This window comes from Myotis nattereri (assembly GCF_964212035.1).
Source record: "Myotis nattereri genome assembly, chromosome: 12".
NCBI classification, from domain to species: Eukaryota; Metazoa; Chordata; class Mammalia; order Chiroptera; family Vespertilionidae; genus Myotis; species Myotis nattereri.
Genome location: NC_138087.1, coordinates 4638606 through 4665054, shown reverse-complemented (window position 1 = coordinate 4665054; position 26449 = coordinate 4638606). Strand labels below are relative to the sequence as shown.

The following is a 26449-nucleotide window of genomic DNA, read 5'->3' as shown; positions in this document are numbered from 1 at the left end:
TATCTTATTCTGTCCAAATTTTTAATAAAAAGTGGTAATGTTAAAATGGAACCTCCCCTTTTATGTACACCAACACTGAGTTACATCAAGAAATCAGAATTGCCATTCAGCTCTGAGCATCTTACTACACGGCAGGAAGTATGTATTTATTTCCACTTACAGAGTAGGCAATATTGGACAGATAATAGAAGAGTGGATGCCTTAAGTTGGTACCAACTCCAAGTAAAACTTTGCTTTAAAAAACCTTGTTTTGAAATGAATGGCATTTTCCTCAAACGAAAAATAAAGCTTTTGTCTGACCACCTCGACACGTCCTTAAACATTTACAGGAAGCAGACAGGGCGCGCTCTTAAACTCGCTGCAGAGCGAGGCCCCGGGGCGCCAGGGTGAGCTGTCCCCGCCACACTATTCAGGTTGCACTGTGTGAGGCAGGCCTCGGCTTCTTTTCCTTCTTTTTGCTACTTCTTTCTCCCTTTCTCCTCTCCCTCCACCTCCTTGACCCTCCCCTCCGCACCTCCAGGAGGGTACTGAGGGGAAGTGGGGATGATGTGTATCCTTATGTTGGTCTTTCAGAGAGAAAGCACTCCACACAGCAGCAAGGGAGAATTTCCTATTGCTTTTAAAATAAAAGTACTTAGGTCCCTGTTAATTAAAGTCACTAAAGGACACACACAGGGAAGACGAAGTGCAGACACGAGGGAGAGTCTTGGGACCACAGAGGCAGATGGCGGGATGCGTCCACAGACGGGCGGCACCGCGCAGATGCCCTGCAGCCTTCGGGGAGCCCGGCACCGCCGGCACCGCATTTCAGTCTCCCCCTTCGGAACTGTGAGAACAGACATTTCTGTTGTTTTAAGTCACCTGGCTTGGAACACCCTGTCATGGCAACCCTGGGCAGATAATACAGACTCCATAAACATGAAAACATGAGCTCAGAAAAAAATCAATTCAAGTAAAAATTAAATGATTGAGTTCCAGCAACCGTGGGTAAAAAGGCTGGCAAATCCTCTCCCCCCAAAACAGATATAAAACTGGACAAAATACGTATTGAAAACAACAATTATTCCAGGACTTTGGAATAAACCAAAGGCATACAACAGACGGAGGAGCATTTATTTAGTAACAACTGCTGCATTGTGGGTAAGAATAGTTTGCCTTAGTGGCAGCCGGGAAAGTCCGTTGAGAGGCTGCTGTGTCCTGCAGTCATCATCCTCCCAGTTCTCATCCAAACCATCACACACACACCACACGGGGGCACTCTCACTGCAAAACGGCAAACCACACCGGTTCTCATCCTCCCGCCTCACCGCTCTCCGTTGGCATTACTGCAGCTACACAGAGAGGAAGGATTTTGTTGTGAGTTTGTTTTGATATTTAGATAAAGGTGTACTGTCCCATAAAAGATAATAAAGCCATGAATGAATGTAGAATTTGATTAAATGTTTTCCTCCATCTACTGAGATGGTCAAATGCTTCTCCTTCACACCGTGCCTCTGACAACCGCCATTTCTCTCATTGGTTCTGAGTTCGACTTTATCCCCCCGCCCCCCAATTCCACCTATGATTGAGATCATGCAGTGTTTGTCTCTCTCTGGCTTATTTCCCACAGATAAGGACCTCCGTGTGCCTCTATACTGTCACAGGCTTCCCTTCTCCTTAAGGCTGAAGAATTCCCCACTGTACACACATTTACCCCATTTGCTTTACCCCATCAGGTGCTGACACTGTTCCCACGTCTTGCTGTTGGGATGCTGCCGCAATAGCACGCAGGTGCGGCCATCCCCAGACAGGGATTTCGCTTCCTTTGGCTGCACACCCGGGAGTGGACTGCTGGGCTAAAAGGCAGGACTACTTTCTGAGGAACCTCCACAGTGGCTGCACCAGTATACATTCTCATCGACAGTGAGGACTAGGGGTCCCTATTCCCCGATCCTCTCCAGCACGGCATCTACTGCTTTTTTCTCTCTCTTTTTTAATTCTCACCCAAGGATATTTTCCCATTGATTTTTAGGGAGAGTTGGGAGAGGGAAAGACGAGAGAAATATCGATGTGAGAGAAACACATTGATCGGTTGCCTCCTGCACCAGCCCTGACCAGGGCCCGGCCCGCGGAGAAGCCTGCAACCAAGGTGTGTGCCCTTGACTGAAATCGAACCCAGGACCCTTTGATCCATAGGCCAATGCTCTATCCACTGGGCCAAACTGGCCAAGGCTCATCCACTGTCTTCTGTAACAGAGCCATCCTCACGGGTGCCAGGTGACGCTCGGCACGGACTGCACGCACTTCCCTGATGTCAGTGCCGCCAAGCGCCTTTCCAGGGGCCGTCTGCATGTCTCCTGGGAGAGACGTCCCCTCGTGTCCTCTGCCTTTTTCCAACTGAATTATTGGTTTTCTTTTTTCTTGAGCTCTGTGAGGCCCTTCCATATTTTAGATATTAGCCTCTTATCAGATGTATGACTGGCAAGTATGTCCTCCCATCCGCAGCTGCCTTTTCATTTTGTTGATGGCACTTCTGCTGTGCCACAGCCTTTCTGTGTGGCGTGGTCCCACTTCCAATTTTTGCTTTTGTTGCTTGTGCTTTTATTGTCAGATGCAAAAAAAAAAAAAAAAAAATCATTGCCATAACCAGTATCAAGGAGGTTCCCCTGCTTTCTTCCGGGAGTTTTATGGTCTCAGGTCTTATGTTTAAGTCTTTTATCCATTTTGAGTTGATTTTCCTTAATGGTAGAGGTAGGGACCCACTTTCATTTTTCTGCATGTGGAGATCCAGCTTTCCCAGCACCGTTTACTGAAGAGACTGTCTTTCCCCACTGTGTGCTGGCACCCTTGTCAGAGGTTAACTGACTGCATGTGCATGGCCCCACTATGCTATTAGTCTAAGTGTCTGCTTTTACGCCAGTACAATGCTGTTTGATTACTACGGCGTTGCAACAGAATTTGAAATTAGGAAATGAGATGCCTCCAGCTTTGTTCTTTCTCAAGATTGCTTTGGCTATTTGGGGTCTTTTGTGATTCCAAATGAACTTAGGGTTGTTTTTCCTATTTCTGTGAAAAATGCAATTGGAATTCTCACAGGGATTGCACTGACTCTGTAGAAGGTTTGGGAGTTGGACATTTTACCGATATTAATTCTTCCAACCCCACAGCACACGATAGCGTTCCATTTATTTCCGTCTTGCTCACTAAGGTCTCACAGTTTTCAGTATACAGGGCTTCGTCTCCCTAGTGAAACTGATTCCAAAGTTGGTTTTTTATGCTACTGTACGGGGTTGCTTTTCTTCATTCACCTGTCGGTAGTTCACGGTTAGTGTATGGAAGTACAACTGATTTTTGCAGGTTGAGTTTGTATCCTGCAACTTCACTGAGTTCACTTACTAGTTCTAACCACTTTAGTGGAGACTTTAAGGTTTTATACATGTAAGACTATGTCATCTGCAAACAGAAACAATTTTATTCTTCCTTTCTGATTATAATACATTTTAGCTCTTTTTCTTGCCTAACTGCTCTGGCTAGGCCGTCCAACACAATGTTGAATAGAAGTGGTCAGAGTGGGCATTCTTGTCTTGTTCTTAACCTCAGAGAAAAACTTTAAGCTTTTCACCACTGAGTATGATGTTAGCTGTGGGCTTCTGTATATGGCCTTTATTATGTTGAGGTACATTTCTTTTATTCCTTATTTGTTGAAAGTTTTTAATCATGAAAGGATGTTGAATTTTGTTAAGTATTTTTTTTTCTGAATCTATTGAAATGATCATGGTTTTACCCTTCATTCTGTTAATGTGGTGTATCATATTTGTTTTTTGTTTTGTTTTGCTTATATTTAACCATTCTTGCATCTCAAGAATAAATCTCATGATCATAGTATACGGTTCTTTTAATGTGCTGTTGAGTTTATAATGCTCGTATTTTGTTGAGAATTTCTGCATCTATATTCATCAAGGACACTAGCCTATAGTTTTGTTTTCTTGTCATGTCCTCATCTAGTTTTGTTATCATGGTAATTCTGGCCTGATAAAATGAGTTTAGAGGTGTCCCCTCCTCTTCCATTTTATTTGTGAAAGAGGTTGAGAAGGACTAGTATTAATTCTTCTTTAAATGTTTGGTAGAATTCACCAGTGAAGTAATTTAGTCCTGGACTTTCCACTGTTGAGACATTACTGATTACTGACTTAATCTCCTTACTAGGTATAGGTCCATTCAGATTTTCTATTTCTTCATGATTCAGTCTTGGTAGGTTGCACAATGCTTTTAGGAATTTACACAGTTTTTTTCTGGGTTACCAAATATGTTAGATCACAATTATTCACAGTAGTCTCTTATGATTCCTTGTATTACAGTTGTAATGTCTCTTCTTTCGATTCTAATCTTATTAATTTGTCCTTTTTGTAGTCTAGAGATTTGTCAATTTTGTTTAACTTTTCAATAAACTACCTCTTGGTTTCATTGATCTTTCCTACATTTTTATCATCTCTAGTTCATTCATTTTTGCTCCTATCTTTTTTCTTCCTTCTGCTATAAGCCTTAGTCCTTCTTTTTCTAGGTCTTGAGGTGTGAAGTTAGGTTGTTTTAAATTTTTCTTGTTTCTTAATGTGGTCTAAACTTTCCTCTTAAAACTGTTTTTGCTACATCCTATTAGTTTCAGGATGCTGTTTCCATTTTCATTTCTCAAGGTATATTTTTATTTCTCTTTTGATTTCTCCTTTGACCCACTGGCTATTCCAAAGTGTGCTGTTTAATTCCCACGTATTTGTGCCTTTTCCAGCCTTCCTGTTGCCGATCTCCAATGTGGTTGGAAAAGAGAACCTGATGTGACTTTAACCTTTTCAGGTTTGTGAAGACGTGTTTTGTGGTCTGATACATTACCTCTCGGGAGAAGGTTTCATGTGCACTTGTGAGGTCCATGTGTTCTAAATGGTGTTAAGTCCAGTATTTCCTTATTCATTTTCTGTCTGGGTGATCTGTCCATGTTGAAGGCTGAGGTATTAAAGTCCCTAGTATTGGTGCATTGCTGTCTATTTCTGCCTGCAAATCTGTTAATATTTGCTTAATATATTTTGGTGCTTTAATGTTGGGAGCGTATATATTTACAATTGCTATATCCTCTTGGTGAATTGATCCTTTATCATTATAAAATGATATTTATCTATTGATACAAATTTTGACCTAATGTCTATTTTTGTCTGATGTAAGTATAACTATTCCTGGTCTTTGGTTTACATCAACCTGGAATATTTTTTTCCAACCTTCACTTTCATGTGTCATTAAAGCCGAAGTGAGTCTCTTGTAGAGAGTATATAGTTTTATCTTGTGTTTTTAATCCATTCAGGTACTTTATATCTCTTGATTGGAGAACTTAGTCCCTTTACATTTAAAGTAATTATTGAAAAGTAAGAACTTAGGACATATTGCTGTTTTGTCGTTTCTTTCTTCCTCTTTTGCATGGCGTACCTTTGTGATTAGATGATTTTTTCCACAGCGGTAATCACTGTTTATATTTTGTGCATCTACTACAGGTATTCGCTGTGTGATTACCAGGAGGCTTATGTTAAAAATATAGTTGTCAGTCTATTTTAAGTTGTTAACTTTGATTACATACAAAAACTCTACACTTTTACTTTCCCACACATTTAATGTCTTTGATGTCACAATGTACATCTTTTTATATTGTGTATCCATTAAAAATTACTATAATTATTTTAAATACTTTTTTAACCTTTTTACTTGAATTACGTGGTTTACACACAACCATTATGCTACTGTTCTGAATGACGGTACATGTGCTTTACCTGTGGATTTCATCCTTCCTGTGTCTCCATGTTGCTAACTGGTGTCCTTTCCCTTCAGCTTGAAGAGCTCCCCTTAGCGTGCCTTGTGAGGCAGACACAGTGGTGAGGAGCTCCTGCAACTTTTTTTTTTTTTTAACGTAGGAAAGCCTTGAGTTCATTTCTGAAGAACAGTTTTGCCAATTGAAGTGTCCTTGGGTGTCAGTTTCATCCTCCCAGCACTTCGATTATATTATTTCCACCCTTTCCTGGCCTGCAAGGTGTCTGAGAAATCTGCGGAAAGCCTGGGAACATAGGAATTAGTGGGGGTTTCCCCTGCTGCTTTCGAAATTCTTTGTCTTGGATTTTTTGATAGTTTTATGTTACTGTGTCTTGATCAAGTCTCCTTTGGGTTGAGTATGTGTGGGGACCTATGAGACTCATATACCTGGATGTGTGTAGCTCTTCCTACATTTGGGGATTTCTGTGCTTTCTCCTTCTGGGATTCCATAATGCAAATATCACTTGCTTCCTGGTGCCTATAATTGACACAGCCTTCCTTTACATTTTTCACTCTTCTTCCTTTTTGCTCCTATGACTTGATAATTTCAAATAAACCGATTCTTTTTTTCTGCTTGAACAAGTCTGCTTTTGATGCCCTCTACTGCATTTTTCTTTCATTTGTTGTATCTTCAACTCCAGAATTTCTGTTTGGTTCTTATTATTTCTACTAGAAGCCTGGTGCGTAAAATTCGTGCACTGGTGGGGGGAGGGAGGTCCCTCAGCCCAGCCTGCACCCTCTCACAGTCCGGGACTCCTCGCTCCTTACCACCCACCTGCTGGCTCGCTGCTCCTTACAGCTTGGCTAGCTGCTCCTTAGTGCTACCATGGAGGCAGGAGAGGCTCCCGCCAGTGCCGTTGCGATTGCCAGCTGTGAGCCCAGCTTCTGGCTGAGCGGCGCTCCCCCTGAGGGAGCGCACTGACCACCAGGGGACAGCTCCTGCATCAAGTGTCTGCCCCTGGTGGTCAGTGTGTGTCATAGCGACTGGTCTTTCCACAGGTTGTTCCACCATTTGGTCAATTTGTATATTAGGCTTTCATTATATAGGATTTCTCTACTGAACTTCTCATTTTGTTCATATACTGTTTTTCCTGATTTTATTGAATTGTCTCTTGAAGATCACCAAACTTCCTTAAAGTATATTATGCTCATTTTTTTGGCAATTCATGGATCTTTAATTCTTCGGGGGTCACTTATTGAAAAATTATTGCTTACGCGGTGGTGTCATGGTTCCTTGCTTTTCTGTCTCCTGTAGCCCTGTGTTGATATCTGTGCATCTGATGGTGCAGCCATCCCTTCTAGTCATTAGAGACTGATTTTGTTGAGTAAAGACCTTCACTTGCAAGTAGGTGCAAGGACACCAGATGGGATGGGGTGGTTCCGGCGACGGGGCTCTGTGCAGCTCTGTCAGCGGGATCAGCAGTGGCAAAGGCCTCGGGTGTCCTCAACCACTGGCTGAAGTGGCTGTGGGGGCCGTTGGGGTCTTCAGTGGCGAAGGCTTCTGGGCACCTTCTGCTCTCTTTTTCTCCCATGAGGATGTTGTGGCTAAGGGGATCCCCTTTGGCACCAGGTCCAGATGTGGGCACTCTTGTGGTAGTGGCTGCACTGGTGTCTGATGTGTAGGCCCCCATGGTGCAAAAACAAAGCAGAAGTCTAAAAGTGCAGATGCTCACAGAGTGATGGCAACTCCAGATTCTGGGTGCTGGCTAGTCCACAGCAGCAGGGCCTCCAGTGTCTGGGGTACACTAGGACGGAGCTACCGTGGAGCTGGGGAATAAAGCATGTGTGCACCCAAAGCAGCCAGAGCTCTGGGACCAGGGGTCTGCAGGGGGTTGGGGAAGGCAACTGGCAGGCCTGGTCCCAGGATAGCACAGCAGAAGCTCTTTGGGGGTTGGGGGAGTGCAATAGCATCTCCCTCCCTGGAGGGTCCGTGGCAGCAATGGCTGTTGCTTACCTTGACAGCAAAAGCTGCCAACGTCTTCTGCAAAGCAGGCCAGTGGGCTCCAGGCCAAGTCACAATGTGGGTCCTCTGCTCTGAAAGCTGTATGGAGCCCAGGGCTGTTCTGGGGGCTGCAGAGCTCCTCAGCAGCAGAGGATGATGGGTCCTCTAAAAGCAGACCATGTGACTGATACAGATACCAGCCCTCTCTGTTCCTAGCTGTCTCCTGAGAGCTCAGCTAGGCCATCTCCCCAGCAAGTCTTTCTGTGCAATTATTCTTTGTTTTTGTTCTACTGTGCTCCCACAGGTTCTTAATTGGACTCTTAATCCCTCGCAGATACGTTTCCTTATGTAGATGGGTGGCTAATGGTTGTTTTTATGGGGAGATGAGGGCTGGTGTCTCCTACTCTGCCATCTTGCTGGTGTCACTCTGTCCCATTATCTTCTCAGGGGTCTCTCTCCCTCTGTCTTTTCAATCTGAGCAGAGTTCTCCACTCCTCAAACTCCAGCTGTCCCGAAGACTATTTTCCCCGAATACAGAATTCTGGGTTGATGCTTTCAACACTTTAAAAATACAGCACCACTTCCTCCTGGGTGCCATGGCTCCATGGCTATCTGAATGACCATTCCCCTAAAGGTAAAGCATAATTTTTCTATGGCTGCTTTCACAATGTTTTGTCTTCAGTTTTCAGCAGTTTACAATGTGTCCAGGTATGGATTTATTTGGGTTAATCCTATTAAAATTCACTCAACTTCTTGAATCTGTAGATTTATGTCTTTCACCAAATTTAGGAAGTTTTCAGAATTATTTCATTATTTTTTAAGCACTGCACTTTTCTCCTCTCCTTCTGGGGCTTTGATGGCACAAATGTTACACCTTTTTTCTTGTTCCACAAGTTCTGTTCATTTTTTTTGGATCTTTTTCTAAGTTCTAATGGGACAGGTATTCTAATTTCTAGTTTTACAATTTCCATTGCTCTCTTCTTCATATCTTTTATTTCTTTGCTGATACTTTCTATTTCACATTTGTTTCCAGAATGTTTATGATTGTTCAAGCATTTTTATAATAGTTGCTTTGAAGCCTTTGTCAGTCAGATCATTCCAACATCTATGTTATCTTGCCATTATCATGTGATGGGCATCTTTTTCCATGCAAGTTGACATTTCTATGGTTCTTCATTTGACGAATACTTTTGGATTGCCTTGATTTGGTTGGATTAGACTGGATTTTGCATAATATGATGAGATTCTAAGTCTGTTTAAATCCTACGGAAATGTTATTTTTGCTTTAGCAGGCAATTGACCTGGTTAGGTTTAAGCTGCAAGTTGCAACCAGCCTTCTATGAGCTGTGGCTACACAGTCAGTTCAGTTATCTGTGTCTCTGCTGTACTAATCTGATCTGAAACATGTGTGTATCATCCAGGGACCAGTTTAGGACCAAGGTGAGAATCCATCTACTAGCTCAGTTCTCAAAGTTCTGTATATGCTAATTCGGATCAGAACCATGCATGCACAGGTGAAAACAGCTTTATCAGGTTGCTTTCCCAAGCTCCTCTTTCCATGGTTGCCCTGGTACTTCCTGGTTCCCTGGAACCCCCCTTACAGACCTCTGGAGAGAAACCATCCACTCCCACAATTGTGAGAAGCAGGACTAACTGGCAGGTCAGAGAGAAAAAAAGTAATGGTTTTGGTTATAAACTCTTTGAGCCCCAGCTCCAGCAGGCTCCAGCAGGGCCCGCCTCCTGGCCGGGGAGTTCAGGGCCCCTTACCCCAGGCTGGTGAAGCATCAATGCTCAGCCTCTCAGCCATCCTCGAGAATGGAAAATGCCCCAGGGGAACAGACCAATACTGGGCTCACATCCCAGGTCTCCATCCTCTCTGGACCCCAGCCTGATCATTCTCCATAGTCTGCAGATTTCCCAAACACCTTCACAGGCGACTTTATATTTCATCCAACTTGTCTGGTCATCCTCAGTGAACAGCTAATCCAAATCCATAGATCTGCCATCCCTGGAGGCGGCCACCTCCTCTTTCTTTCATTTATACATAAAGAAACTGGCTCTGGAAGGTTTCCTGAGCTTGGTGCATAGATGAAGGACTAGAGTCTAACTGCAGACATGTCCTTTTAATCACTAAACCATACTGAAAATTAAGATTTATTTGTAAGGGTTTTTCTCCCCCATTAACTGGCTATAGCAAAGTGAAAAAGTAATACATGAACATGTTCTTATTTTAAAACTGAACCCCTGCAGGCAACGCTGCTTCCCCCTCGGTCCTCTGCCAGGCAGGGCCAGGCCCTTCACCAGGTCTGTCTGTGGCTTCGTTAGGGCCTACTAGGCTGACCTGTTCGCTTTGGGAATAAATCTTCAAAGATACAATGGGGGTCGCTGGAAACATACGGTAAAACATTTAAAATGATTAACAGATATTCTTCTTAAATGTACAGTAGTTCCACTGCATGGGACACATTGCCAGATCCCCAGTGGATGCCTGAAATTGCCTTACAGTACCAAACCCTAGATATACTATGATTTTTCCTATATGTAACATACTTGTTAAAACTTAATTTATAATTAGGTGCAGCAAGACATGAAAAGCAACAGCATAATAAAATAGAACAATTAAAACAATATACTGGCCCTAGCTGGTTTGGCTCAGTGGATAGAGCATCAGCCCATGGGCTGAAGGGTCCTGAATTTGATTCTAGTCAAGGACACGTGCCTCAATTGCAGACTTGATCCCTGGCCCTGGTCAGGGCATGTGTGAGAGGCAACCAGCTGATGTGTCTCTCTCACATCAGTTTCTCTCTGTCTCTCCCTCTCCCTTCTACTTGCTCTAAAAAAATAAATCTACACTAATAAAAAACAAAGATGCTAATTGACTGTACCTTCGCTATGCCCTAAGCCATGCCCACCAGCCAATCAGAGCAACTATATGCAAATTAACCTAACCAAGATGGCGACCGGCAGCCACAGAGCTGGAGAAAGCAGGAGGCTTGGTTGCCTGGGCGATGGAGGAAGCCAAGCTTCCCGCCAGCCCTGAGCCAGCTGAGGCCTCCGCTCATGGCAACAAAGTTTCAATTATAGAAGCTAAATAAATCCCAGATACCTGATTCCAGCCAGCCTCCACTAGGAGATTGGGTGGCTGGGGGCTGTGGCCAGCCTGCAAACAGCCATCAGCCCGTCACCCAGGCTGGCCACACCCTCATGGGGTGAGGGTCCCAGCTGGGGGGCTTGGCCAGCCGCAAACAGCCATCAGCCCTCACCCAGGCTGGCCACACCCTCATGGGGTGAGGGTCCCTGCTGGGGGGCTTAGCCAGCCTGCAAACGGCCCTCAGCCCCTCACCCAGACTGCCAGCTGATTCCTGAACAGAACCATTTCAGGCCAGAAGGAATTGCAGGGAGAGAGAAAGAGGAGGAAGAAGGAGAGGAAGTGGAAAAAGAAGAGGAAGAAGAAGGGAAAAGGAGGAAAAAGGAAGATGAGGAAGAAGAGAATGAAGGGGGAAGGAGAAAAAAGAGAAAGAAGGAAGAGGAGACAGAGAAGAAAAAAGGAACATAGTTAAAATAATAAAATGGCAATAAATATGTACTTATAAATAATCACTTTAAATGTAAATGGCTTAAATGCTCTAATCAAAAGACATAGGGCAGCTGAATGTATTAAAAAAACAAGACCCATATATACTGTCTAAAAGAGACCCATCTCAGAATGGAAGAGACACTCAGACTAAAAATAAAGGGGTGGAAAAAGATTTCATGCAAATGGAAATGGAAAAGAAAGCCAGGGTAGCCATACTTATATCTCACCAAATACACTTTAGACAAGGAAGAGACAAGGAAGGACACAACATAATGATAAAGGATCAATCCAACAAGAGGTTATAACTCTTGTGAACATTAATATACTCAACACAGGAGCACCTACATATAAAAGCAAATGTTGATGGACACAGAGGGAGAGTCAACCGCAATACAGTTATAGTAGAGGACTTTAACATCCCATGGCAATCTATGGATAGGCCTTCCAGACAGAAAAATCAACAGGAAATGGCTACCTTAAAGGACACACTAGACCAGATGGATTTAATTGATATCTTCAGAGCCTCTCAACCCAAAGCAGCACAATGTACATTCTTTTCAAGTACCCATGGAACATTTTCTAGGATAGACCACATGTTAGGACACAAAACAAGTCTCAATAAATTTAAGATTGAAATCCTAATTTTCTCTAGCCATAATGGTAAGAAACTAGAAATTAATCACAAGAAAAAAAATGAAAGACACACAAAGTCATGGAGGCTAAATAACATGTTACTAAACAATGAACGGGTTAACAATGAGATTAAGGAAGAAATCAAAAGATACCTTGAAACAAATGAAAATGAACACACAGCAACCCAAAATCTATGGGACACAGCGAAAGCAGTTCTGAGAGGGAACTTCAGAGGATTACAGTCCTACTTCAAGAAATAAGAAAAATCTCAAGTAAACACTCTAACTTTACACTTAAATAAACTATGAAAAGAAATAAAGCCCAAACTGAGTAGAAGAAAGATATAAAGATAATAGCAGAAATAAATAAAATAGAGTCTAAAAAAATAGTACAAAGGAAAATGAAACCAAAAGCTGCTCTCTGAAACAATAAACAAAATTGACAAATTTTTAACAAGACTCATCAAGGAAAAGAAAGAAAGGACCCAAATAAGTAAAATCAGAAATGAAAGAGAAGTAACAACTAACAAGAAAATCAAGATTGTAAGAAAATATTATAAACAGCTATACGCCAATAAATTGAAAAATCTGGATGAAACGGATAAATTCCTAGAAACATACAATCTTCCAAAACTGAATCAAGAAGAAGCAGAAGCCCGGCCGTGGTGGCTCAGTGGTTGAGCATCAACCCATAAACCAGGAGGTCACGCTTCGATTCCCGGTCAGGGCACAGGCCCAGGTTGCGGGCTCAATCCCCAGTGTGGGGCATGCAGGAGGCAGCCGATCAATTATTCTCTCTCATCATCGATGTTTCTATCCCTCTCTTCCTCTCTGAAATCAATAAAAATATATTTTAAGAAAAGAAGAAACAGAAAATCTGAACAGACTGATTACAAATAATGAAATCAAAGCAGTAATCAAAAAACTTCCAACAAAGTCCTTCACTGGATGGCTTTACAGGTGAATTTTACCAAACATTCAAAGAAAAACGAACACCTATCCTTCTCAAACTATTCAAAAAAATTCAAGAGGAGGGAAGATTCCCAACCTCATTTTACGAGGCCAGCATTACCCTAATTCCAAAACCAGATGAAGACACTACAATGAATGAAAATTATAGGCCAATATCCCTGATGAACATAGATGCTAAAATTCTCAACAAAATATTAGCAAATTGGATCCAGCAATAAATTAAAAATATCATACACCAGGACCAAGTGGGATTTATTTGGAGGATGCAAAGTTGGTACTTGCATCCATATTTGTAAATAAATAAATGTGATACATCACATAAACAAACTGAAGAATAAAAACCACATGATTATATCAATAGATGCAGAAAAAGCATTTGATAAAATCCAGTATCCATTTATATAAAACAAACAAACAAAAAAACTCTTAGCAAAGTGGGAATAGATGGATCATACCTCAACATGATAAAGGCCATATATATAAACCGACAGCCAAAATCAGATTTAATCGGCAAAAACTGAAAGCTTTTCCCTTAAGATCATGAACAAGACAGGGATTTCCTCTTATTCAACAGAGCACTGGAAGTCCTAGCCACAGCGATCAGACAAGAAGAAGAAATAAAAGGCATCCAAATTGGAAAGGAGGAAACAAAACTGTCACCATCTGTAGATGACACACAAGAAACTATACAGGGAACCCTAAAGGCTCTACCAAAAACTACTAGAACTGACACATGAACTCAGTAAAGCAGTAGAATACAAAATTTATACTCAGAAATCAGTTGCCTTTTATTACACCAACTAGGGGCCCAGCGCATGAATTTGTGTGCCTTGAAAGGAACTGTGGGTCGCGAGGCTGCGGTGGGCACAAGGGCGGGTCTCAGCCCATCCTCTGTGCCCCAATCCAGCTGCTCCTGCCAAGGCCCCCAGTCCCATCTGCTGGCAGCCCCGCTCCTGCTGCTACCACTCCCACGGCGTGGCCCCGCTTGCACCCACTGGCGATTGGGGCTGGCACGCCAGCAGTGGGTGTGAGCAGGGCCGGTGTCATCAGCGGTTGCGAGCAGTGGCTGCTGCCTTGATTGCCCCTCAGGAGCAGGGGGAGGTGGAGAAGCCCTGAAGGGCGATTGGGGCCAGCAGCCACTGCCTGCACCCAGTTACAGCGCCGGGTGATTGGGACCAGTGCCGGACGCCAGCAGCAGGTGTGAGTAGGGGCTCTGGCATAAGCAGCAGGTATGAGTGGGGCCATGGCCAACAGCGGGTGCAAGAGGCAGCTGCCAGCCCAGATCAGCCCTCAGGAGCAGGGGGAGGTGGAGAAGCCCTGAGGGGTGACTGGGGCCGGCAGCTGCTGCTCACACCCTCTGAAGCGCAGAGCGATCGGGGCCGACACTGGGCACCAGCAGCGGGTGCAGGCAGGGCTGGCGCCGGCAGCAGGTGCAAGCACCTGGTGGGACTGCGGCGCACAAGAACAAAGAATTTTCAGTAATCACCAGAGGCTCTCCCCGATGACAGTGACCGGCACCCCATCTTGGTCTGGCACCCCCGCTCACCTGCTCCACCATCCTGCCGCAGCCGATGCCCGCCATGTTCTGCGCACGCCCCCTGGTGGTCAGCGCATGTCATAGCGACTGGTTGTTCAGCTGTTCTGCCGTTCGGTTTATTTGCATATTAGGGTTTTATATATACAGGTAATAAACTATCAGAAAGGGAAACTAAGAAAACATTGCATTTACAATTGCATTAAAAAAATACATGGGAATAAATTACTGGCATAAAACATAAGCATATAGATAAATGGAACAGAATAGAGAGCCCAGAAATAAACCCACAGCTATGGTCAATTAATACTTGACAAAGGAGGTAAGAGCATACCATAGGGTAAAGACAGTCTCTTCAATAAATGGTGTTGGGAAAACTGGACAGACACATGCAAAAAAATTAAACTAAACCACCTTTTTACACCATACACAAGAATAAACTCAAAATGCATTAAAGACTTAAATGTAAGATTAAAAATCATAAAAATCCTAGAGGAAAACACACACAGTAAAATCTTGGACATTTCTCACAGCAATATATTTTCTGATATATCTCCTCGGGTAAGGGAAACAAAAGAAAAAATATAGAAATGGTACTGCATAAAACTAAAAAGTTTTTGCAGCCCAGCCAGTGTGGCTCAGTGGTTGAGCGTCGACCCATGAACCAGGACAGGGTTCAATTCCAGGTCAGGGCACATGCCCGAGCTGCAGGCTCGATTCCCAGTAGGGGGCCAGCAGGAGGGAGCCGATGGGTGATTCTCTCTCATCACTGATGTTTGTAACTTTCTCTCCCTCTCGCTGAAATCAATAAAAACATTTTTTTTTAAAAAAAGTAGAGTGACATTTAAAAAAATAAAGTTTTTGCTCAGTGAAGGAAACCAGCAACAAAATGAAGACAACCACTGAATGAGGTAACACATTTGTCAATAATAAATCTGATGAAAGGTTAATATCCAAAATTTATAAAGTACTTATGTAATTCAACACCAAAAAAACCTCAAACAATCCAATTAAAAAATCAGCCCAGGACACGAGTAGACACTTCTCCGAAGAGGACATACATACAGATAGCAAGAAACATGAAAAGATGCTCAACATCATTAATCATCAGAGAGGTGAAAATTAGAACCACAATGAGTTATCGCCTCACACCTGTCAGAATGGCTATCATCAATAAATCAACAAACAAGTGCTGGCAAGGATGTGGGGAAAAGAGAACCCTCGTGCACTGCTGGTGGGATGCAGACTGGTGCAGCCACTGTGGAGAACCGTATGGAGTTTCCTCCCTCAAAAACTTTAAAATGGAACTGCTTTATGACCCAGGATTCAGTATTGGTAATATATCCAAAGAAACCTGAAACACTAATGAAAGAATATACGCACCCCTATTCATCACAGTGTTATTGACAATAGCCAAGCCCTGGAAGCAGCCCCCGTACCATCGGTGGTAAGCGTATAAAGAAGTGTGGTACCTCTACACCAGGGAATACTACTCGGTCTTCAGAAAGAAGGAACTCTTACCACCTTTGGCAACGGCATGCGGGGGCCTGGAGAGGATCAGGCTAAGTGAAGTAAGTCAGTCAGAGACACACAAGTACCATATGATCTCACTTGTATGGGAACCTAATGAACAAAATAAACAAACAGAACAGGAAGAGACTCATAGAGAACAGACTGACCGCTGTCAGTGGGGAGGGGAGCTGGGGGGCTGGGTGAATAAAGGCGAAGGGATTAAACAAACAAAAAGACACCTCACAGACACAGACAACAGGACAGTGATTACCAGAGGCCAGGGGCGCAGGGGGAGGTACAAGAAGGTAAAGGGGAATGAATGCTGACGGAAGGAGACTTGACTTTGGGTCAAGATACTATATTATAGGATTGTTTGAAACCTATAATTTTATTAACCAATGTTATTCCAATAAATTCAATAAAAATTTAGAAATAGTCCAACTGGCATGGCTCAGTGGTTGAGCATCAATCTATGAACCAGGAGGTCATAGTTCGATCCCCAGTAGAGGGCGTGCAGGAGGCAGCCGATCAATGTTTCTCTCTCAGCATTGATGTTTCTATGTCTCTCTCCCTCTCCCGTCCTCTCTCTGAAATCAACAAAAACATACTTTTTAAAAAAATTAAAATAAGTAAATAAAATGTATGGGTTATTATTTCTGGGATTTTTCCATCTAATGTTTTTTGGGCCAGAGATGACTGCAGGTAACTGAAAACAGAAAGTGGAAATGTGGATGAAAAGGACTACTGTCAAGGTATATAATCAGCAACTTTTTCCTGCCAGCTTATAGGGAATTAACCTTAAATCTGTTTAAGTGATTCTTTTCAGCCTCCCAAGGAACCACAAAAATCAGGACTTAACCGACAGCCCAAGGGCAAGCTTGCTGGTATTTGTCCACCAGATAAAGATCAATATCCGAGTGTCATTTTCCTTGGTGACGATTTAAAATCAGAGTTTCAACACTACAAGGGACTTTCCCACCCCAAAACCAGCAGGGCGTCCCTGCCAGCGGCCGCTGAGGGATGGGGCAGGGAGTTGGGAGTGGCAAGATGACGCCGGTAAGAGGGAACGAGGCGGAGCGCTTCCAGCACACACCTGTGCAGCCCTGGGCGGCACTCACAGCCAAGGTAACCAGCAGCCCAAGCCTGGTCTGCCATTCGGTAGAAATTCTGGAGAGGAATACAGCCCGCAGGCGGCTCTGGGCTTTGGGATGACAGCGGGGCACACAGCACTGGCGCTGACCTGCGCGCACGAGTGGAGCCAGGTGCAGAGCAGTGCCAGGGAGAGAAGCGCTGGCCCCAGCAGGCGGCCTGGCGGCTGGTCCTACCTGGGCTGGCTTCTGGCTGCACGGAGCTCAGAGGAAGTGGGGGCGAAGATTCGGGGGCCTCTGCAGCCGGGTGTTCGGCCACCGGACAGATGATAAACCACCTCTTCCCAGTGTGCAGGACTAAAGGGCAGGACAAAAGCAGCTGGTGAGAGCAGGCATGTTTCTCCCGGGGACCCTTGCCCCTGGGCCACACTTGCCATGAGACGCTCTGGGGAACTCTCACACCACTGAGGGGCATGCAGCCATTCGCGGCTCCTCGGCGGCAGCCCGGGGCCCCAACAAGCACTCCCACCGGCTTAGTTCCCAGGACGCCCAAGGGACCATCACTGAAGGGGCAATGCCAGCCGAGGCCAGCAGACAGCGGGAATCTATGCCACCCTGCCAACACCTGGGCCCGACAGGGAGGAGCTGGGGGCGAGGTCACCACACAGTCCAACACCCCCAGTGTGATGGCCAAGCTCCCGCACAACATGCTCAGTGGGGCTCTAATCACCCGCCACTGGGAGAAAGAAGGGACAATGACAGGAGTCTGGGGGTCCCAGGAGACACATACCGTTCTGCTGATACACTGGGGCGCTGGCTTGGGACTGGCGATTCTCCTGAGGGAGGTGAAGGCGGCCATCAGTAAGCCGCGGACTGAGCACGCGGAGCCCGGGCTTCGCAGCCCCGCGGCCTCGGAGCCGGGCACTTCCACCTGTGCTAACCGCGCGCTCTGGGCGGGCACCTCGCCCCACGCTGCACCCTGCAGGCTCTCCCGGCAGGAAGGTGGGTGGCTGCTGCCCGCAGGCCTGGAGTGGGGGACTCAGGCCCTGCCCTCCCAGGACAGCCGCCCAGCTCACCTCTCCGGCACCCAGGCTGCTGGTGCTGAGGGGTGGTGGGCTTGCCCCCGGGTCGGAGCCACGGTCCACATCCGTGTCCTCACTGAGCATGTCCTCTGCCTTGTCCATGACATCCTTCATCTGCTCAATGAACGTTTCCCGCTCGGCCTGCAGGATGAAGTCGTGCTCCACCTGCAACGGTACACGCAGCCCTGCCCGTGGGGACTCACGGGGCACACGCAGTCCTGCCCGTGGGGATGCAGAGCAGGCCTGCCCGTGGGGACTCACAGGGCACATGCAGTCCTGCCCGTGGGGATGCAGAGCAGGCCTGCCCGTGGGGACTCACGGGGGCGCACACAGCCCTGCCCGTGGGGACTCACGGGGCACACGCAGCCCTGCCCGTGGGGACTCACGGGGGCGCACACAGCCCTGCCCGTGGGGACTCACGGGGGCGTACACAGCCCTGCCCGTGGGGACTCACGGGGGCACATGCAGCCCTGCCCGTGGGGACTCACGGGGGCACACACAGCCCTGCCCGTGGCGAGGCAGAGCAGGCCTGCAGATCTCCACCGAATGACCCGCTTGGCCTCTGCTCTGCACTAAACCCCCGTGGGCAGAGACAGCGGTGGCCTGGTCCCAGCTGAGGGCTGCACAGTTCAGCAGGAGAAGCCGAGGCTTGAGCAGCAGCCCGCGGGGACCCGGACCCGGCAGCCACTGCAGAAGCTGCAGGACAGGGAAGGCTGGCAACAAGGGGGCTGGCAGCCAAGTGCCCAAAGGACCTGGAGGAGGCAGCCTGGCCAACCCAGGGGCAGTGCCACCGACGCAATCACCTGGCAGACACCTGCGTACCATGTAGGTGGCGATCTCATCGGGTGCGTCCCCATCCAGGTCGAACTTGAACGTCACCATCTTGTGGTTGTGCGTCTCCAGCTGGCACTCCACCATCTTGTCACCTGTGTTGCACACCTGCGGGTCCAGGACAGTGACACCCAGTGTTGCACACCTGTGGGCTCAGGGCGGTGAGACCAGGTGTTGCACACCTGCAGGTACTGGACAGTGAGACCAGGTGTTGCACACCTGCGGGTCCTGGACAGTGAGACCAGGTGTTGCACACCTGCGGGCTCAGGGCGGTGAGACCAGGTGTTGCACACCTGCAGGTTCTGGACAGTGAGACCAGGTGTTGCACACCTGCAGGTCCTGGACAGTGAGACCAGGTGTTGCACACCTGCAGGTCCTGGACAGTGAGACCAGGTGTTGCACATCTGCAGACCCAGGGCAGTGAGATAAGGTGTTGCACACATTGCAGACCCAGGGCAGTGAGACCAAGTGTTGCACATCTGCAGACCCAGGGCGGTGAGACCAGGTGTTGCACACCTGCAGACCCAGGGCGGTGAGACCAGGTGTTGCACACCTGCAGACCCAGGGCGTGAGACCAGGTGTTACACACCTGCAGACCCAGGGCGGTGAGACCAGGTGTTGCACACCTGCAGACCCAGGGCAGTGAGACCAGGTGTTGCACACCTGCAGACCCAGGGCGGTGAGACCAGGTGTTGTACACCTACGGGTCCTGGACAGTGACACCAGGTGTTGCATACCTACGGGTCCTGGACAGTGACACCAGGTGTTGCACACCTACGGGTCCTGGACAGTGACACCAGGTGTTGCACACCTACGGGTCCTGGACAGTGACACCAGGTGTTGCACACCTACGGGTCCTGGACAGTGACACCAGGTGTTGCACACCTACGGGTCCTGGACAGTGACACCAGGTGTTGCACACCTACGGGTCCTGGACAGTGACACCAGGTGTTGCACACCTGCAGACCCAGGGCGGTGAGACCAGGTGTTGCACACCTACAGACCCAGGGCGGTGAGACCAGGTGTTGCACACCTGCAGACCCAGGGCGGTGAGACCAGGTGTTGCACACCTGCAGACCCAGGGCGGTGAGACCAGGTGTTGCACACCTGCAGACCCAGGGCGGTGAGACCAGGTGTTGCACACCTACGGGTCCTGGACAGTGAGACCCGGTGTTGCACACCTGCGGGTCCTGGACAGTGAGACCCGGTGTTGCACACCTGCGGGTCCTGGACAGTGAGACCAGGTGTTGCACACCTGTGGGTCCTGGACAGTGAGACCAGGTGTTGCACACCTGCAGACCCAGGGCAGTGAGACCAGGTGTTGCACACCTGCAGCCAGGTGGGAGCTCCCGCCCGCCGCCCACCACCCCTGCCTCCTCACATTCAGGATGGTCAGCCGGGGCCGGCTGAGCCTCTCCGGGCGGGACCGCGTGCGTGTGGACCTGCGGTGGTGTTTCCGGGCCGGCCTGCCTTCCAGCCTCCCCGCTCCGAAGGTGCCGTCACCGCTGTCACTCAGCTCCCTTCCAGAAGGGGCGTCAGACCCTCCGTAGCTGTTGGAAAACCAGGGTTACTCACCCACAAAACGACTGCACACTGGCCTCCCGGGGAAGCTCAGCTCTTCAGGAAGCAGCCAGGAGCTTCAGCATCTGCGTGCTCAGCTAGACCACCTGAGGGCTGCAGCCAGCCGTGCCCCACGGGGCAGCCCTGCACGCAGCCCTCCTGCCGCCCTGGGCTGCACTGAGGTGGCGGGGGACGCGTGGGCTTTCTGACCTAGGACCTTGGTCCTCTCAGCCTCCTGCCCTATCCAGCAAGCCCCGCCTCCTCACGGTAAACATCAAAATTCAGAAACAACCGTCTCCTGTGCCTCAGTTCCCCTATCTGTGCAAAAGCAACAGAACCATGCCAACCACGTGGTTTGCTGCAAGTATGAGAACTTGCAGAGCAGTGAGCGTGGTGCTGACCTACCGAGAGGGTGGGACACAGGGCCCCTTCCGGTAACCAGTTCCCTCCCGAACTCCGCATGCCCATGCCTGGGAGCCACGGGGGACGGGGTGCGGGCCCTGCCCTCCCAGTCTCCTCCCCACCAGCACCTGGAAACCCTCGCACACAGACCAGCACCAGGACCAGGACACAGCCTGGGGCATCGCACAACCCAACTCCAGCACGTGCTGGCCAAGACCCAGAGGCTCCCGGAGGCCCCAGCAGGTCAGGGAGGCCCCACTGATGTCATCAGAAGCCCTGCCCCGTGAGGGGCTGGGCAGGCGGGTCCCCGTGACACAGCCGCGGGCCATACCTCTCACAGCTCTGCAGGAGGCCAGGCTGCGTGTCCTGGGAGGCCTGTTCCTGAAATAAACACGAGGGTGAAGGGTCACGTCCCTTCCGCAGCCAGCGCAGCAGCCAGCCCAGCCGCTGCCTGGTCCCTTCTGACCGTAGCAAGCAGACCCCATAGGGTAGCGGGCATAAGGGTTTCATCTTGTTGGAGCCAAGCCGATCCCTAAGAGCTGGGACCCTCCCCTTCCCAAGCACACTAACGCACTCTGGCCACCCCGACAAGGAAGCACACCACCAGGGAGGCTTGTAAAAAAAATCTATTTGTAAAAAAACAACCAGACCTTCCACCTGCAATGCATTTAAGGAAACTGACATCTGGGGGCAGCAGAGGACAGTGAGCAGGCACCATGTGTCCCAGGGTGCACATCCCACCTCCCCACACACCTCCGGAGCCAACTCCACAGTCAGCTGGACGGCTGAGCTGAGGCTGGCGAGCCCAGGCCCACTGGTCAGGGGCAGGTTGGCGGGGGGCAGCGCAGCGGACTGGACAGGCAAGCTCGGAGTCGCAGCCGTCGGCACGGGGGCCTGCGAGCTGGGGAGCTGCGGCAGGTGCTCGGGGGCAGCGGGGGGCAGCCCTTCCGGCACGGGGGGCAGCCCTTCCGGCACGGGCGGAGAGGGGACGGCGGCAGGAGTGGGCCCCGCGGGGGCCTGGGCGGTGACATCCACAGCATACGGAGGCGGGTGGCCAAGCAGGATCTGTGAGCACAGGAGGCATGCAAGTTGGAGTGCCACTGCCTCCCGGGGCCCAGCAGCCAGGGCACAGCAGGCACCTCCCTGTCAGGGCGGGTGAGCAGGTCTGGGGGTCTCGAGGCACCCTCTCCAAGGCACTCACTCCTGCCCAGGCGAGCCCTTGTACACAGACTTAGAAGAAACAAACAGAGGCACTCTGAGTCCCCACTTGTGTCAACTCTAACCTAAAACCACACCTCCCTTCTGCACGTCTAGTGAGTCTGGCTGAAAAGCCCTACGTGTGGTCACTCGGCATCCGCCTCGGGGCCTGGACCGAATGCCGCCCTGACCCCTGCCTCCTGAGGGAGAAGCCCTGGACCCTGGCCTTCCTTGGGGTGACCTGGGAGCTGGGCCTGACTCCCCACTGTTCCCTTTAAAAGCTCTCTGTGGAAAAACCACGTGGTCGGAAATGGAAGGACCCCCGCTGGGCCTGCTGGCAGGAGACTGCTCAGCCACAGGAGGGGAAGGGGTGCGGGGGGAGGGGAGGGAGGGGGAGGCTCCTCGATGAAATCGAGCCAGCGCGGTGCTACCATGTGCCAGCCAGGCCCTGCCACCGCAGGCCCGAGCCTCCCCACAGGCCCTGGCTTTCCCCACACGACCTTGACCCGTGAGTGGACACCACTCTGACCCACGAGCTGCCCAGGGCCTGTACAGCCAGGGCGCCGGCTGCTGACCTCCTCACGTGCGTGTTTAAACAAACGCCCTCCGGTGGTCAACAGAAGCCACCGTCCTTCTCTGAATGCCAGCCCCTCTGGGACTCAGACAGTAAGAAGCACGCCCAGAAGCCTGTGCGACTCAGGACGGCTCTCGGCCAGACTGGAGCAGCGCCGTGAGCTGGCACCCGGCACCCATGCTTCGGGGTGGATCTTCCCAGCAGAATCAAAAGGAGGCGTCCGCCCACCTTCACTTGGGAGCCTAAGCGTTACAAGGAAAGCACGGTGCCCATGGCGCAGGCTGTTGAGGGTTAGGGCCAGGTGGGAGGGCACCAGGCGAGAGTGCCCAGGCAAGAGGCCCCACCCCACTCCTCTCCTCAGAGGGTGGATCACAGCCCTGACTCTAAAACACAGGGCTGGGCAGGGAGCAGGGCCACGCGGAGCTCACCCGGCCAGCCCGGCGCGTCTGCGTCCCTTCACTGTCCGCCTGCACCGGCCAAGATCCCCTCCTGACCCTGGGACATCATCCTTGTCTGCCAGGCCCACCCTGGAGCCAGCAGCCACATGCTCCCAGCCACTGCCTGGACCCCAACTGACAGATCAGGTCCCCGGACCCTGGGGCCCATTTCCCTGACATGGGGTTATTAACCTACCTCATTTTGACAGGTGACAAGATGGACAGTGGAGCCTCCCCAGCACCCTCAGAGGAGGCTGCCAGGCCCCACTAGGTGAGGGCAGGTGCCGCGGCACAGCAAGGTGAGGAACCCACAAGCAGCTACTGCCCCTACCGTGGAACCTCTGGCTTCTGCCAGGTGCTGGGAGTGGGAGGAGGCAGCAGACACCCAGGAGAGCCCAGCCTGTGGACAGCGCTGCCTGCTGGCCTGTCCCCACCGGGACCCGCCCTCCAGCCGCGAAGGAGCAGAGCCTCGGGCCCTTTGCAACTTGGGCACCACCGGGTCTCCCAGGGCGGGACAGCAGGCCCTCCTGGCAGGCGTTACCTGGCTCCCCACCGGGGGGACAGCAGCCGGCTCAGGAAGGTGGGAGACGCTGGGCAGGCGGGGCTGCGGCAGCACGGGGGGTGCCGGCTGCAGAGGGGCAGCCTGCACAGTCTGCGCCGTGTGGAGAGGAGAAGGCGGGACGTCACTGGGCACCATCTGCGGGAAGGCTGCCTGGTACACGGGCTGGGCCGGGAGCTGGGCCACAGCGGGGTGGATGGACAGGGTGGCCACGCCCTGTGGGGCCACGGCCAGCAGAGGGATGGCAGTGGCGGTGGCCGCCACATTTGGCACAACGGTCTGGCACGGCATGGCCAGGGGTGCCCCGGCGGTGTGGGGAAGCTGGACCGTCTGCAGAGGCAGGGCTGGGGACGCGGGCAGGGGGCCGGCAGCACCGAGCGGGAGGCTGGGCAAGATGACGGCAGGAGAGAAATACTGAGAGGGAGGCGGCACCGCAGGCCCACTGGCAGCCGGCAGGTCGGGGAGCGCCGAGGGGAGGCTGTCGACTGCGGCCAGCGGAGCAACCGGCGGGATGACAGGAGGTGGAGGCATCTGAAAGAGATGGAGCACGTCGGCCCCGGGGCGCGGCCCCCGGGAGGCTCGGCCCCCGGGACAGCGCCGGCACAACCAGGTTCTGCCTGAGATACTCCTGTGCAGCTGCTGCCAAAGGAACCCAAGAGGAAACTCAATTCCAGTGAAACCAAGCGCGTGACACCTTCCACAGGGAAGGAAAGAGGGTGGGGTGGCCTGGGGGAGCCCCCTTTGGCCCCACCGTGAGGGCCGCGGGTGGTTCTGAGGATGGCCAGGCATGTCGGCTGTGCCACCAGGACTGGGGAGGATGGGTGTCCCCACCATGGGAGCGCCCAAACCTTCTGGTCCGAGGCACCCAGCACCTGGCCCCTGGGTTCCACACTTCACACTCCAGCACTTCTCGGCCAGCTCTCTCCGGAGCAGGGCTTCCGCCCGGTGTGCACGAGGACTCGCCAGCACGCAGCGCCTGACTATATGTCAGCGGCACTGACCGCTCGCTCCCTTAGATTGTCAAATGAGGAAATAACAACAGCCAACACAACCATAGATGTCTGCTGTGAATGAATCAAAATTCAACCTATTTTGTCAGATTGGCAAAAAATACATTTTCCGAGTGCTGCCGAGTTTCAGGAACCAGTCTGTGTGCCATCAGGTGCAGGGCTGGCAGCCGCTGCCCTAAAGAGAAAGCCGTTCTGGCGGCAGCACACGAGCGTCGCACACACAGCCCGGGCAGCTCGAAGGTGGTGACGAGGTGCAGGCCGACCTCTGTGCATTGAAAGCAACTAAACGCCGCGGCCACCAACAAGCGAGGGGTGGTTAACTAGGCGGGAAGGGAAACCAGGGCTGTGCCAGGTGACAGCTGGCAGGTAGGAACCTGTGTCGTGGGGGAACCTCAGGGACATTCATGCCTTCCCAGGAAGCGGCACAGCTCGGTGACCCCCACCAGGCAAAAGCACCCCATGACCATCACTGGCACGAGTCTGGGCGATGGCACCCCGCACCAAGCATGTGCTGCCAAGGACCCCCGTCAAGGACCCCACGGTCAGCAGGGGGCGGGGCAGGAGAGGGGCGGTACCTGCGGGGGGACTGGAGTGAGTGGCTGCAGAGGCACCGGTGGCATCTGGATGGGCGCCGGCTGCGCCGCAGCCACCTGGGAGGTCGAAGCCAGGTACGGAGGCAGATGAGCGGGCACCGGCTGGAGAGGGCGCATGGGCGGCGGGGCCAGGACCTGTGGCAGGGGCGCTGGCTGGGCCAGCGGAGGCTGGAGGGAGAGGGGCGTCTCTTACACAGCGTCCCATGGAGATGCCCACAGGTGCTCGGACGTGACAGAGATAATCAGTGAGTGTGCACGCACACACTTACACACCCAGCAGGGAGCCCAGACATGCAGATCTGGGAGAATGCTGTGTGTGAATGAGGCCCCTCCCAGTGCTATGGGACTTGAATTCCACAAACACGAGACCCCCCCTCCCATGAGCACCCTGGGCCCAGGCCAGCCATGGCTGATTGTCAGGGGAGACTGAGGCAGCGACGGTGGCCACAGGAGGGGCAGCCCACACTCACCTGGTGGCCCGAGGGCATGGGCTGGCCTGGGCCGGTCAGCACAGGGGCAAAGCTCACGGCCGGCTCCGGGAAATGCTGGGGCGGGAGCGAAGCGCGGGTGGAGGGCGGGATGGAGCCCGCCGGCAGGCCAGGCTGCAGAGAGCGGGGCACGCTCAGTGGCTGCCCTGAAGGCCCCACGCCCACGAGCGTGACAGATGCAGGGACCCGCTCACTCCCCATGCCCATCACCTGCTAGGAACGGTTTGCCTAGGAACATGACTCACAGAAGCAAGGTGTGGCGGCCTCTAAGGCAAACATGGTCACAACTCCTAACCAAGGAATGTTCTCGAGCAGCGGTTCTCAACCTGTGGGTCGCGACCCCTTTGGGGGTCGAGCAACCCTTTCACAGGGCTCGCCGAAGACCATCGGAAAACACATATATAACTACATATTGTTTTTGTGATTAGTCACCATGCTTTAATTATGTTCAATTTGTAACAATGAAATTGGGGGTCACCACAACATGAGGAACTGTATTAAAGGGTCGCGGCGTTAGGAAGGTTGAGAACCACTGTTCTAGAACATTAGCACCAGAGAATATGATGCAGTCATGAGAAAAGGCCATTATAAGGGCTTTGTAGAACTAGAGAAACGCTTGTTATGACAACAGTGGGG

The 26449-nt window shown here is 50.7% G+C and overlaps 1 protein-coding gene across 1 annotated transcript in view; it reads right to left on the bottom strand.

Moving 5' to 3' along the window:
* Positions 1-26449, bottom strand: part of WNK2 (WNK lysine deficient protein kinase 2) — a gene marked incomplete at its 5' end in the record, with an annotated part of 77082 nt that overhangs the window by 33378 nt on the left and 17255 nt on the right. The window contains 10 exons of the mRNA XM_081104016.1: positions 17318-17437; positions 17871-17916; positions 18157-18327; positions 18985-19101; positions 20375-20543; positions 21287-21336; positions 21709-22020; positions 23705-24253; positions 25308-25493; positions 25796-25927. Coding sequence (XP_080960142.1) covers positions 17318-17437; positions 17871-17916; positions 18157-18327; positions 18985-19101; positions 20375-20543; positions 21287-21336; positions 21709-22020; positions 23705-24253; positions 25308-25493; positions 25796-25927 — 1852 coding nt within the window. The remainder of the gene's footprint in view (positions 1-17317; positions 17438-17870; positions 17917-18156; positions 18328-18984; positions 19102-20374; positions 20544-21286; positions 21337-21708; positions 22021-23704; positions 24254-25307; positions 25494-25795; positions 25928-26449) is intronic.